At 55.9% G+C, this 15,008-nt stretch overlaps 1 protein-coding gene across 1 annotated transcript in view; it reads right to left on the bottom strand.

Annotated features, from left to right (window-relative positions):
* DOCK4 (dedicator of cytokinesis 4) overlaps positions 1-15,008 on the bottom strand; it is a 337,471-nt gene that overhangs the window by 98,319 nt on the left and 224,144 nt on the right. Inside the window, exons 17-22 of the mRNA XM_036247405.1 lie at positions 10,991-11,147; positions 5,934-6,031; positions 5,740-5,823; positions 5,474-5,574; positions 2,967-3,048; positions 1,563-1,733 (exon numbers count right to left, since the gene is read on the bottom strand). Of these exons, the coding sequence (XP_036103298.1) occupies positions 1,563-1,733; positions 2,967-3,048; positions 5,474-5,574; positions 5,740-5,823; positions 5,934-6,031; positions 10,991-11,147 (693 nt within the window). The remainder of the gene's footprint in view (positions 1-1,562; positions 1,734-2,966; positions 3,049-5,473; positions 5,575-5,739; positions 5,824-5,933; positions 6,032-10,990; positions 11,148-15,008) is intronic.

Here is a 15,008-nt window from a genome sequence, read left to right as displayed (position 1 = left end):
GTTAGTTTGCTGGACTCTCCTTTCCAAATATCTGAACGCAGGGTGTGTCTCATGGGCAACTGGACGTTCACTGAAGTCTCCGGCAAGTCCCTGAAGGGGAGGGACTGACCACTGATGACAGAGGCCAAAGGATATTAAAAGAGCCCGAACAGTATCCTTGCCCAGGGGGGCGATCGGCCCACTTCTGCAGACAGTAACAGCCATAAAAAGCAGGGCGCTATTATGGGAAGGCTGGTCTGTTTCCGCTGCTTCGGCGTCACAGAGAACGCCTTCCTCATGTCAAAGGCACCAAATCACAGCCGTCCTCCGAGGGTTCAAGTTTCATCTTCTGATCTCCCTTCCGTTCAATTCTCCATGGTTCTCAGTCTCCTGTCTCCAGGGGGTGGGCACAGAGAGGCTGCTTCCCCCCGACAAGTTCGTGACCAAGTCATTAGAGTTCAAAGGGTATAGGAAGGCCCTGGCCGGTGATGTCCAGTGGTTAGAGCATTGGCCCGAGGACCAAAGAGTCGATTCCCAATCAAGGGAACATATACCTGGGTTGCAGGTTTGATCCAGGCCCTGGTTGGGGTCGTGTGGGAGGCAACCGATCCATGTCTCTCTCTTACATTAATGTTTCTCTCTCTCTTCCCCTCCTTCCTTCCCTTCCACTCTCTCTAAAAATCAATGGAGAAAATGTCCTTGGGTGAGGATTAACCGAAGGAAGGAAGGAAGGAAGGAAGGAAGGAAGGAAGGAAGGAAGGAAGGAAGGAAGGGAGGAAGGGGGGAGGGAAGGAGGGAGGGAAGAGTCAGAAGAATTAAGAAAGATGGAGGAAGGTTTTCAGAATCCTCTCTCAGAACATGTTCAAGGTCATGCTGTTTGCAACGTGGTTGGATCCTGTCCTTCAACGAAACACATGGAGCCAGCTTCCGTGTGACAGATTTAGACAGCAGCCCCTCAGCACTGGCCCTGTAAGGTCAGTCCCAGGACGACGAGCGTAAAGTTAAGTAAAGGAAACTCCTGCGGCTTCGCAAGTCTGATAGGAGTCCGTGTGGACAGATGACCAGGCGGGGCAGGGCCTGGGGCAGGGACCTCACCGGTGGGCTCTGGGGACACTCCACACGCAAGGCTGAGGGTGACAGCGCGTCTCGTCAGGAGTGTGCGTCCTGGGGAGGGGGGTGGAGGCTGACGCAGGCCCCCACTCAGATGGGACCGGTCCCACCCGCCTCCTACTCTGGTTCTCAGGACCTGGACGCCTGTCATTCAAGTCCATTCAAAGTCAGCGAGGCTCAGAGGGGAGGGGCGAGAAGAGATAAACAAAGAACGTATATGCCTATAGACATAACCAGTGGACACAGACACCAGTGGGGGCGGGGAGCAGGAGGAGGGGTCACTGGGGGGGCGGGGAAAGGAGGGACATCTGTAAAACTTTCAACAGTAAAGATTTTTTTTAAAGGGCAGCGAGGCTCCAAGCACACACCGGAGCGGTGGACAGACGGCTCCAGGAGAAAACATCGCTCAGGCTGCGGGTAAATCTAAGTGGCGGGCTCACTTTTCCCGACTCGGCGGCGACGAGGAACGTTACCTGTGACTGAGACAGTGCCCCAGGGCCTTTGCTCTCTTGGGACAGGAAGAAGCGGACGGACAGCAGCAGCTCCTGGATGCAGCAGCGGAACTCGTCCTCCTTCTGCCCGCCGGTGGCCAGGGAGAACAGCCTCCGCGACTGCACGATGTACTTGAAGATGTACTCCTGTGCCTGCAGACACAAGGCGCACGGGCTTACTTTCCGGGCACGGCAGCAGCGCTTACTAGCTGGGCAATCACCAAGGCCGTGGCACCACAGTCTGTTTTAAGTGACCCACTTCACCACGAAGGACCCAGGAGACTTTCCGAACAGTATTCATACGTAGGAGGAGAGTTAACCTGCTCTGATGGCTAACGAACGGTTCGACGGACGGGGGCCAGACGGGAGGGAGTCTGGGGGACTGGGGGGAGGGGGAGGGGTCGAGAAGTATCAATTGGTGGCTACAAAATAGTCACGGGGAAGGAGAGTGTAGCACAGGGAAGAGTCGACAACATGGTCAGAACTACAAAGTGTCGGGTGGGCACCACACTTATCAGGGGATCACTTTGTAAGTTACAGAAATGTCCAACCACTATGTTGTACACCTGAAACTAGTATAATACTGAATGGCAACTGTACCTGAACAAGGAAAAAAAATTTATGAAAATAAAAATTCTATGTCATTCTCTGGAGGTACAAACATAAAGTGTTTTCATCCTCAGAGAATGAGCAAAGAGAGTCTGTTTTTCAAAAATGACTCTGCTTTGCTAGTACGAACTCTTGCCATTTAGCATCTTCCCTTCAACCAGACCGAGACGATCCATCTATCATGGATAAAAATGCTAGTTTCGTTAAAGGCACACTTGTCCACTTGGCTCTGCTGCCCTCGCAGAGGGCGGACTCCACAGCAGGAATCGGAAGAGGACCAGGGCAGTTCCCGGGCGATCCCTTTAAGAATCCGAATTCAATTTGGACATGTGTGCGAACGAGGCCTTAGCTCCTCCACGTACAGCCAAGCCCACGGCACAGAGAGGTGGACAGTGTTTAAGAAGGACACCCGGTGAGACCTCGAGTGTCCTCGCTGTGACCCCTGCTAAGCCACCCGATTCACTCTGAAAATTTAGGGCAAGTCGTTCTCAGATGGCCTCTGTCAGGTGATAAAAGCAAGAGCCAGGAGGTGCCCAGCTTGATGCCCACCTGCCTCCTCTCGTCAACCCTCCCTCCAGCCACTCCTGGACGTCACTCCCGGAGCTCGGGAGCCCAGAGGAACAAGGATCCAACCCTGAGCAGGTCCAGGGGGTGAGCCTGACAAAGTCCCTTTCCCGTTTCACCAGCTCTGCAGAGGCCATGACGACCCCTGACTTGGAATGCCAGCCCGTCTGGGTGGGGGGACCCGCGCTGCGGACCGCGTCGTTGGGGGGTTACCTTCAGCACCTCCTGGATGTGCTCCTGGCGCTCCGCTTCCGTCACCCTGTCCACGTACCACTTGAGCACTTTGATGAGGTCTCTGAGGCACGAAGACAGCAGAAGGGAGAGTTGGCCTGGTTCCCAGTGCCACGCCCACAAAGCAAGCCCGTGTCTGTGTCACGAGGAGGCTTCTGCTCCCACCCAGGCTTTCCTACCGCCTGCTACGAGGGGACAGCTCGCAAGCCGGCCCCCTGGAGGAGAAGCCCGTGCTGCCCACGAGGCCCCTCTCGGTCTGGACCCTTCCCCAGCCCCGAGGCTTCCAGACAGGAGCCTGCTCGCTCCAGAGCAAAGGCTCCGGCCCAGGAGCTGCAGGGAAGCGTGACCGTCACAGTCAACCTCGGACTCCTGCTCATCGGGACTTCTTCCCCCGTGGGCGTGGGGACACTGGGTGCACATTCTGGGGGAGGCGAGAGAATGGAGGAGACTCTTCCCCACCGCGGTCGCCCCGATTCAAGCCAGGGCTCCGACCCGCTGGGAAGAACGGGAATTAGTGTCACCATGTGCCTCGGCGGGGGGAGTCCCAGAAAAGCCAAGTAGCCAAGGCTTATTTTCTTAAGAAACAAAAATGGAATTAACACCCTGCCCACAAATTATCAAGATCACAGCCTTGCTCCCTTAGCTCTGCCCAGATGCTGGTCTCTAGGAAACAGAGCGATTTTTGTTTTTATCCTCACCCGAGGACAGTTTCCATTTTTTGTTCAGATAGAGTGGGAGGGAGAGAGAGAGAGAGAAACATCGACATGAAAGGGACACATGGAGCGGCTGCCACCCACACGACCAACCAGGGCCGGGGACAAACTGCAACCGAGGTACGTGCCCTTAGCGGGAACCGAACCCGGGTCTCTCCGGACCGCAGGCCGACGCTCTAGCCGCTGAGCCAAACCGGCCAGGGCGAAACAGCAATTTTAAATGCCCTGTCTTCTCAGTCAGGGAGGAGCCCCAGCGGCTAGATGCTATGTGAGTGCCCTTCGGAAGGTCATGTCGGGGGTTCTGACCACCTGCAGCCCGAGAACATCCCACAGGCCTTAGTGGTCTCTTGAGCACTGGCCACCCTGCCACGTGAGCCACGGTCCTCTCCCTCCCCAGCATCCAGCGACAGCTTCGGCTGGAAGCAGTGCCCCCTTCCAGCGAGGGCCCACGTCAAGCCGAGCGGCGGAGCTGAGCCCACATTTCAAAGCCCCTGCAGCCGTGACCTCTCACCCTCTGCAAAAATCACCCTCACGGAGGACCGGGTCTGGCCACAATCACTCCATTCATTTAAACATCGGAGGCATAACTTCCCACGCCACGCTGGGGCGTGCCCGGGCTCACAGGAGCACATCTCCTTGGCTTACCGCCTACCTTTTCTCCGCCCCGTGGGTGGGGAGGTGGGGTGAAAGCCTGGTGCACGTGCTTGCAGCCCCCCTCTGGGAACAGGTGGCTGTGCACACGCCACAGGTGCCTAAGGCATGAGCTAAAACGGGGCAGGATAGCAAGGTCGGCATTGGAAGGGGGGTGGGACACTGGGGTATACTCCAGCGCTGAGCTGAAGCAGAGACAGGGAAAAGGTGCGTAAGACAGGGAGGGGCTGGGCTGCATGGAGACAGGTGCTCGATGGAGCATGTCCTCCTCTGTCTCAGCCTTGCTGGCGACCCCCGAGCTCGTGGGAGCAGACAAGCAGGCCGACCGCAGCTGGAAGCATGGGGCGGAGCCCAGTGACTGGGCCGCGGGCCGCCAGGGACCAGGTCTTCATATTCCGGGCACCACGGACTGTGCCGGCGCACAGGGGACCCCAGTAAACACGAACAGACGAATGAATGGATGTCTTTTAATCCTCACCCGAGGACATTTTTCCATTTTTTGTTCAGGTAGAGTGGGAGGGAGAGAGAGGAACAGAGAGAGAGAAACATCGACGTGAAGGGACACATCGAGTGGCTGCCACCCACACGACCAACCAGGGCCGGGGACAAACTGCAACCGAGGTACGTGCCCTTAGCGGGAACCGAACCCGGGTCTCTCAGGACCGCAGGCCGACGCTCTAACCGCTGAGCCAAACCGGCCAGGGCTGAATGGATGTCTTTTAAAAGATCTGATGGCAAGGGCTTGTCTCCCCTTTTTATTTCTGTATAAATCATTAAAGAGCACAATGATTAAATAAACGGGGCTCTCGGCAGCCAAAGCGAAACATAATGAGACATTTTAGACAGACGGAAGACTATCAAGTGACAAAGAGAGGGGAAGAAACACGTTTTAGGACTAGAATTCAGAAGTAGGCTTCAGAACGTTCCTTTTTATTCTTTTGCTCAAAATAAATTCCAGCCGTTAAAAAAAAGGTGTGTGAGAAGGGAAGATGCTGTCTCAAGAGACACTCGGTGTCGTGCTTGGCATCCTCACGGGCTCCCTTTGAAAGGTTCCCACGAGCTGGATCCCCTCCGAAAAGCATCAAAGAACCCTCTTCTAACCCAGTTACAGGAGAAGGGCCTTACCTGTACGCGAGCGCCCCGGCGAAATGGCTCTCGATGTACGTGTCCATGACAGGTTTGAAGTGATGGAACTTGCTGTCTTGCAGCAAATTGATGATGTGAACCTACAAAGACAATGGCGCTCTGTGGAGCTGAAGGCGACCCGAGGCAGTGTGGGTCCCTGGAAGCGAGGTCTCCGCGGTCAGGCGCACGCCTCCGAAACAGCCCCGGGGAAGTCAGCACGGGGAGACAACGCTGCTGAGACGGGAGTGAGGCGGATTCCAACTCACCAAAGAATCGAACACCTTCGACCCGTATTTCTGGGAGTTCTCGTCCAAGATTCCGAACAAAGTATCCAGTGTGTCCTGGAGAAACTGTTGCGGAAGGAAACAAAGCATCAGAGGTCGGCTGTCCCCCCCCTCCCCCGCTCCCACAGGGTCCTCATCCCAGGACCTCCGAGGGCGGGTGATGGCACAGCGTGTACCTTTACTATCTCGGAGCCGTCGATGTCCTTCAGTTTGGAGAGACAGCCTGTGATCTTGTCCGGGTGGGCTCTCCATTTCAGAAGGTCCAGCATGTCCCCTTTCCAAACGGAACAGAAAAGTCACTGTCTCATGGGAGGACAGCCTTTCCCAGCAGTGTGCTCTACGGGCGAAGTTGGGTTCTGACACGTCGCCCAGCCCGCCTGGTCACCCGAGTGGTCGGCTCCCCCAGACCGGGACCGGCCCCCTGAGACGGCATTTATCAGTGTATTCTGATTCGACTTCCCTTCCCAATGTTCTTGACCTACGAACTCCTACTCAGCCTCCGGTGCCCGGGTGAGCTGCTGCTTTGTCCAGGAAGCCTGTCCTGACACCTCTAGACGCCGCCGCGCCCCTCCTGTGTGCTGCAGGTGACAGCAGCATGGATGTCACTGTTACGGTTGTCGGCCTGTGCCCGCCGGACTGGAAACCCAGGACAACAAGGCCGTGCCGGGCTGGGCCCCGCCGTGCCCCCAGCACCAGAACAGCGCAGCCACGCGGCTGCAGGTGACAAGTATTTGCTGAATCGCTTTCTGCCTCCTCCTAGTAAAATGGCAGCTTCTGGGGTGCTGGGAACCTACTTCATTCATGTCTGTGGTGCCTGCTCATAGCACTTCCCCGGATCGAGCCCACCAGCAATGGAAGCCTTCCTGACACCGGGGTCAAACCAGGCAGGACTAGAAGCTTCCTGCACATGGGTGACAAGCCCCCCACACTGGTCAGATCCGGGAAGGCCAGTGCCTGTCTGCATCCCCGATTCTGGGCCAGCTCAGGCCCAGCTCCTCGGCCTCCTCCTTCCTCATCGGCCAGCACAGGGGCCTGGACCTGGGGAGGGACCGGGGACAAGAGCTTCCCGTGGCTTTCCGGTGCACAGGCCAGAAGGGCTCCCGGCAGCTTCGCGCTCTGCAGAGGGAGCAGGGACAGTGGCGTCCGGAGGCCATGGGCACGGGAGGAGGGGACGAGGCGGGGGCTGCAGGGCTGCTGCCCCGGCTGGTGGGGCTGGGACACCAGAGTCACCAAGAGCCAGAGGAGGGGGGGCTTTCCGGGCAGAACAGGGAGACTCAGAAGGGACTCACTCCCTGAGGGACAAGAAGACCCACATGGAGACAAAACCCCCAGAATTAAAAAACAAATGGACCAGGAATCAAGGAAGTTGTTATGATGAGAAAGAAAATATGCAGTAAACAGAGGTGAGAAAAAGCATCGGGTCTCAGGAGGAAAAAAGCAACCTCCACTCAAGCCAGATTGAGGAGGACAACTCCCCTACGGACCTAAAACTAAGGAATGCAGGCACAGGAACATTTATCTGCAACAAGCAGACACAAGGAGGGGGAGGGGGAGGGGGAGGGGGAGCAGGAGGTAGAAGAAGTAAAGGGTGGGAATATAACAAATACTGACTGAAAAAGAGATGGATGATATGTTCATAACAGAAAAAACCCCAAATGGTTTAATGCTCATGCCTTACTCAGGCATCACGGAGGCAAGATGTAGACGATTCTAGAAGGACTGGGAATATACTGAACATCTACCATTTCTAGGGAGTGAGACCGGAGGGGCAGGGCCCGCTCCCTGTCACCCTCCCACCTGCTGGGACAAAGGGACATGGCCAGAGGCTGTGGTGGGAAGCCAGGTAGAGCACCGTCACCTGCAGAGCTGGGAACAGATGACAGAGGTCCGGACAATCCCATCAGGACGGGCCTCATGCATCCCTGGGCTGCGTGTCACGGGGCAAGAGGAGGAGTAAGGACCAAGTCTGTGTGCATGTAATTGATCATGATGCAAAGTCCTCCAAGTTAGATCAGAATGTCCCCTCTCAGGTCTCCGGGTTAGTCGTGTGAAGATACAGCCGTTACAAATTAGACCTACTAGTGAAAAGGTCAATGTCACACATTCCATTTGCTACACACCTACGTGTGTACCGTGCGCCTCAGCTGCCGACAGCCGAGGCGGAGGCCACGGTCCCCACTCTGTTTCATTTTGTTTTGTTTTCAAATCACAATCTCAGGAGGAGATGGACTGAACCACCATCGTTACTGGGGTGGGGGGGGGTAAGGGATGTGAGGAAGTCAGCAATGACACAATTGTTAGACTGCACGTAAGCATCGTTTTCATTTTTCTTAAATTTTGAAAAAGTTGTGTTTCAGGGCCCGAGGAAGCTAACGAAGAAGTAAAAGAATTTCTTCCCTGATCCCTTTTCTTAAGAAGCTGCAAACATCCACATGATCTGACTGACGATCCCAGGGGCCCAGCCGCGGGCTCTGGCCTCGGGTGCTGCCCGGGAATGGTGCTGGGACGACCTGCAGACGACACCCCGCGGGGACCCGAAAGGCATTGCGCTTGGGAAACTGGCCCTGAGATGCATCACTTTCTGAAGGCCCCTCTGCATGGCAGTGGGGTTCGCACACGTTCCAAGCGGAGCAAAGTGAATGCAAAGCCGTAATCCCAGCTTGGATCTGGACTACTCTCCCCAGAGCCATGTGTCGGGCACGCAAATGTCAGGAACATCAGCGGACTTCTTCCTCTCTCCCCCTCCTTGACACCTACTACTGGTTCCCGGCCTCATTCTGAGCTGTGTCTCACTGACAAGATTAATCTAAGCCAAAGTGATCACTCACCCCTTACACGACTCCAGAAATGAGCCAAGCATCGTCTTCCATATTGTGAGGTGTTCACTATACTGATTTAACTCACATCTACCTGAACACGTCCTCTGCTATCCACAAAGTAGCAACTTCCGATGGTAAGGGTTTGGTTCTCCCTGATTTATGTTCACAATTCTGCCCAACGTCCTAAAACCAAGAACTAGAACAAAGTAAGGCCTTCGGACTAAGTGGCAGATATTCTGTTGTGAGGTTCATTTGTGTGGCAGGCAGGGTAATGGCCCCCAAAGACGCCCACGTCCTAATTCCTGGACACTGTGAATACATAGTTTCCACACATGTGATTCAACCTGAGATCTTCCACAAGGGGTTATCCTGGATTAGCCGGTGGTCCCCATGGAATCACAAGGACCTTGGGAGATGGAAGGTGGTCAGCGTCAGAGGCATCTGAGGACGCTGTGCTGACGGCTTTGGAGGTGCACGCAGGGGTCGTGCACCAAGGAACGCAGGGGCCCGGGGGCTAGAACAGGTGAGCAGGCTCCTCCCCGGAGCCGTCAGGAGAAAAACTGCCCTGCTGCTGACACCTAGGTTTCAGCCCAGTGGGAGTGACTTCAGGTGCGCCCCCCAGAATAGTAAGGCAACACATTCTTGTTGTCCCAGGCAACACGGTTAGTTACTGTTCCAACAGCGAGGGATAACTAGTCAATCTAAACATATTCTGCGGGGGGCAGCCAGTGAAAAGTGAATCGAGCCCTGGACAGTTTGGCTCAGCGGTTAGAGCGTCGGCCTGCGGTACAGAGAGACCCGGGTTCAGTTCCCGCTAAGGGCACGTACCTCGGTTGCAGTTTGTCCCCGGCCCTGGTTGGTCGTGCGGGTGGCAGCCACTCGATGTGTCCCTTCACGTCGATGTTTCTCTCTCTCTCTCCCTTCCTCTCTCTTCCTCCCACTCTATCTGTACAAAAAATGGAAAAATATCCTCGGGTGAGGATAAAAAAAAAAAAGAAAAGTGAATCGAGGCTCCATAAGCCACACACAAACCCACAGGGCGTGTATTCAAGTCCTGTCTAAGGCTCTGGCCGGGGTGGCTCGGTTGGTGAGCTGTTGTCACATGGACCAAGAGGTCGTGGGTTTGATTCCGGGTGAAGGCACGTGCCTGGGTTGTGGGTTCAATCCCTGGTGAGCCATGTATGGTGTGTACATAAGGCAACCAATCAGTGTTTCTCTCTCTCTCTCCCTCTCTCTCTCTCTCCATCCTCCTCTCTCTAAAAGCCATGAAAGCATGTCCTTAGGCGAGGATTTAAAAAAAAAAGTTCTGTCTAAGGGAGTCAATGATAGGTTGATTTTATAATCTTTATAACCTCCACGGGGGTAGACTGGCCCCCTAAAAAATACTCAAGTTTCGGTAAACGCTTTCTAGACGACACAGAGTTCTGCCCATGCAGGTCTCAGCTAAGGAACATCATTGGCCACCAGACACAGGTCAAGTCCAGATGGCCTGACATCTCTTCACTTGGTGATAACAACCTCCTCTCCCATTTCCCCCAAATAAACTATGCAGTGGGTTTTAAAAAATGCTTCTCCAAAAACACTTTGGAAGAGGAAAACCAAAACTAACATAAACCTGAAAGAATCCCCCGGGGTTCTATAGACAGAACTGCACGAGAACCTGAGAGGCACCCTAACACTGGTCAGCACTGACCGCTCCACTTTGCCCCACGCCGAGGGAAGAAGCTGATCCCCTGCCACGGACGCCACCCCGGGCCTCAGGACCAAGCTCCTGCCGATGGCTCGGCAGGGGGCACTTTAGGAGACACGACACCTGGTTGCGAGTGATCTTCCTGGAACTGATGACCCTGACTATTGACACGGCGCCAGGGAGCTGACCGGAAGCTCTACGCAGCAACCACAGAGAACGCGCCGCGTTTCGTGTGCTCCCTGCATCACAGACACTGTTTCCACGACAGTTTGCCCAGAAGGTCCTGCTTCATTAATCATAACTTGCTAAACACTCGCAGACATAAAAAAGGAACGCGAGACCAGAAAGGCAATATCCATCTAATTAAACAAATAGCAGCCCTTATCCTCCCGCCGCAATTAGGGCTGTTTACGGAGCCATAAAACCAGGGAGAGGACGGCGGGGGAGGGGAGGTTCTTTGTCTTTCATTTTATTCTTTTTTGTTGTTTGTTTTTCAAGCAGCTGGGTTTTGAGGGTTGATTTGAAGAGCCGGGTACTTAGATGCTAATGCTGGGATAATGATGAAGTCCTCAGATGACATGCATTTAGCGGACCACTGGGTCACGGTTGCTTCCATTGTACTGGGAATCACACAGAGGGATCAACCATGTCTCTGTGGGACTGTGCCTACCCCACCACAGCACTTTGTCACAGGCCTTTCAAACCAGAGAGTGTCAGACGTTACCGTTTTGAGTGAGTTTCGTGGAGCAGAGAAACGACGTGATCCAAAAAGACTCCTTTGTGGTCTTTGTGGCTTGAGGATTATTCCCGTGGACGATGCCCTTGGAGAAGGGGAGTTTGAGGTAGCGGGCAGTGTCCTGAAAATTAGTGTTTTCTTCACACTGTTAGAAACAGAGAGACAAAGGGGAGGGGGGAAGAGACCTCGTGAGAATTATTGAGCATCGTTTCCATTCCCGGTGTTTAGGAACCGGAAGACATCCAAACAGCATCACACGTAGATTTTGGCTTTTAAGTAAAACGCCACGAAAATGTACAGAAGGAACGCAGCTCGGGTTCTGGACGGGAACAGACTGGGTGTGTTCCGGCTGCCGCTCCCCGCTCAAGGGGCTGTACCAGGGTACTGAACCCCTCGGATGTCCCTGTCTACCCCTAAAGCTCCTGGTGTCGTCACAAGAAGGAGGACACAGGAGGCCTCGCGCACTGGGCCTGATGCGTTGCAAGCGCTCACGACATCTTACTTGCGGTGAGCATAGAACTTTGGAAAAAATACTTCCATTCCTCCAACATCTCATCTGATGCAGCTTTTAAACAGCTCTTTCCTTTGAAAATGGGCAACTAAAAAACAAAGAAAACTGTCTTTCAGGGGGAATCCAATGCCCCACTCCGTGAGGGGAATCCCTCCCAGAAAAGGCCAGCTAACAAATGGAAAAAGAATCGCAGATTTAAAAATCCATACTTTCAGATCCCTGATGCAATTCTTTCTTTAGTCAAGGATGGTTGTTTCATGCTAAAACCAGCAGGAAAATTGTAGAGGAGATGGACAGTCATGGTGCCAACGGAAAACAGACAAGTCCTTTCTACTGGCCAGAGGACCAGGCTGTCCTCACCCCCACGCGATCGTGCAAAGAGCGACCTCGCCATCCACCGTGCATTCCCATCAGCAACGCGGAACCGGACCCCACACGCCTCGGACCCATGTGCACCACACAGAAGGACAAGGGACTCCACCTCGGGCAGCGACCTGACCCACCCAGAGGCCACCTCCTGCAGGAGGCCTGGCCCTGTCTCCTCAGGTCCAGTGTGGGAGCAAAGGCGCTGTTCTAGAGTAAATGGCACTTAAGAGACGGACAGCCAGGTGTAACGTATGGCCCCAGATCTAAACACATCTGCTCACAGAGGGTTTTTCTGACAGTCAAACACTAAGTTCTAGAGGAGCTAATCCTCTACTGATTGGAAGAGGCATTCACCGAAAGAGTAGATTATAAACTATACATGTATAAACATAAAATAAAGCAACCAAGGAGCCCTCCAGGAGATGACGGATGGACGGCGGCCCACGCACACCGTGGAATGCGGCTCGGCGGTGAGCACGGATGAGCTATGAGGCTGTGCACCATGAGTGCAGCTCAGACATGCTACTGGGAGAAAGCAGCCAATCCGAAAGGCTGCAGACTGTGTGATGCAACTGTAGGACCCTCTGCAAAGGTCAAATTACGGAGACAGTAAAAGGTCAGTGGTTGCTTGGCGGGGGGGGGGGGGGGGGGGACAGGCAGAGCCCAGAGGATCTTCAGGCGAGTGTGACACTGTAATGGACATTTGTCACTGTGCATGTGTCCACACCCACAGCATGTACACCACCACGAGGGAGCCCTGCAGAGGGCGTCCTCCGCGGCGGGCCCAGCTGAGCCCGGTGTCAACTGGCCCCAGGAGCCGGTGGGTTCATTCAGCGTCATGATGCCCGTGTCAGGGCCAGGGTTTGGACAAGCTCGTGTTTATAGCTCCCCTTGCACTACTGTTTTCACCGAGTTTTGAGTTTTGCTGCAACAAAGTTAAAGTGTATCGATTTAAGGATAACATACTGAACGGCGGGCGTGGCTGAGGGACCAAATCAGTTCGCTGTTCAGTAAGCGGCATGTTGGTGGGAAAGGCCCCGGAGCTCAGAGAGGTCTGTGGAACTGAAAACCACCTCCTGTGTGAGGAGCCCACGGGTCCACAGAGAGACGGCGGTCCGGGCTCTGACACCAGGGGGCCCGGGAGTGGGAGGGCAGGGAGGGGACGGTGCTCGACGCAGGAGCTCGGGGGCACGGCAGGCGAGGCAGCGAGCGCTGTCACCCCTCGGCCGGAGGACCCGCAGGAGAGTCGTGGGCTGCAGAGGGACAGCAGGTGTCAGCATGGGTTAAGCAAAGAGGCTCTGCAGACTCTTCCGAGGACACGCACAACGAGCAAGGAATACAGAACCACACTGCCAGTCGTGGACAGGTAGTTCTGTCGTCCCAGGAAAAGCCAGCTAAACCCCTAAATTAGATGGGGGGTTAAGTGGGGACCCCTCATGTTCTGAGGAACGCTTTCAAAACGACTGTTTGGCTTTCACATGGGGACCGTTTCCCCCACCAAATCCAATGGAGGCATAGGACAAGGCACTATGGGTGCACGAGAAGACAGCACGCTGTCTGTCCTCTGTTCCCGTGACAGACACGGACACCGCTGAGGTGTTACTGCTGCCGTGGTAGGTGGAGGTCACAGACAGATGAGGGAACAATGACCTGAGCTGCTCATTCTGGGAGAACAAGTCAACGTGACCACAGCCTCCTCGGGTGGCTACTGCGTCGTGGGGATGAACAATGTCATTGTCCCCGTTCTCTGTGGAATCTGTGCCCATCAGCTTAGAGGCACGAAGCTCATTTATGATGCGTTCGAGAGGGAGACAAGAACAACCCTCCGCTCCCTGAACTTGGAGTGAAGTCACAGCCTCTCTGTCCTTTAAGATTTCAGGGTCTTACAGAACTGGACTTTGCCACGTCCAGTTCTTCGCCCAGAGTCACCAGCGTTTGGTGCAGCGACGAATGACGCGTCGTGATTTCTGACCGCCGCCTTAGACACGTGACGGAGAACTGGAACCCTTGATCGTAAGCAGGCCCCCCACACGGAGTGCCCGCAGCAATGCCGGCTGGGTGGGTAACAGACGAACATCTACAATTGGTTCCAGAGCACGCTGTACGGAAAGAGTCTCTGAGGCAAACCGAGGGGCCTGTCACTGCGGGAAGCAGAGGACGACATGAAGCGCAGTGGGTCAGACCCTCCGGCTGGCACCCCTCCTACCCGGGAAGGGAAGCCACACTGCAACTGTGGCAGCAAAACACCTTCTTCTGGGGACTCGCCCTGCAGTTGGCCACCCTTCATGTCGTTACTAAGTACGGACCACGTTCCCACTTTGTGCCGGTCCTTCGGGGGGGGCATTAAGAGCGTAACACGGAAATAACCGCAGTGCCTGTCCCCGAGGGCACTGCCCGCCTGACGCCCGCCCTCCTGTTACCACCGACCTCCGCACTGTGGAAGGCGCCGGGCTGTGGCCCAGGGAGGGCGCCAGGGCTGGGAGAGGGGCCACTCCACCTCCGCGCTGTGGAAGGCGCCGGGCTGTAGCCCAGGGAGGGCGCCAGGGCTGGGAGAGGGGCCACTCCACCTCCGAACTGTGGAAGGCGCCGGGCTGTGGCCCAGGGAGGGCGCCAGGGCTGGGAGAGGGGCCACTCCACCTCCGAACTGTGGAAGGCGCCGGGCTGTGGCCCAGGGAGGGCGCCAGGGCTGGGAGAGGGGCCACTCCACCTCCGCGCTGTGGAAGGCGCCGGGCTCTGGCCCAGGGAGGGCGCCAGGGCTCGGAGAGGGGCCACTCCACCTCCGCGCTGTGGAAGGCGCCGGGTTCTAGCCCAGGGAGGGCGCCAGGGCTCGGAGAGGGGCCACTCCACCTCCACGCTGTGGAAGGCGCCGGGCTCTGGCCCAGGGAGGGCGCCAGGGCTCAGGAGAGGGGCCACTCCACCTCCGCGCTGTGGAAGGCGCCGGGCTCTGGCCCAGGGAGGGCGCCAGGGCTCAGAGAGGGGCCACTCCACCTCCGCGCTGTGGAAGGCGCCGGGCTCTGGCCCAGGGAGGGCGCCAGGGCTCAGGAGAGGGGCCACTCCACCTCGGCGCTGTGGAAGGCGCCGGGCTCTAGCCCAGGGAGGGCGCCAGGGCTGGGAGAGGGGCCACTCCAC

The sequence above is a fragment of the Molossus molossus genome, unplaced genomic scaffold (genome assembly GCF_014108415.1).
Source record: "Molossus molossus isolate mMolMol1 unplaced genomic scaffold, mMolMol1.p scaffold_m16_p_7, whole genome shotgun sequence".
NCBI lineage: Eukaryota > Metazoa > Chordata > Mammalia > Chiroptera > Molossidae > Molossus > Molossus molossus.
This window is presented reverse-complemented; position numbering and strand designations above follow the sequence as displayed.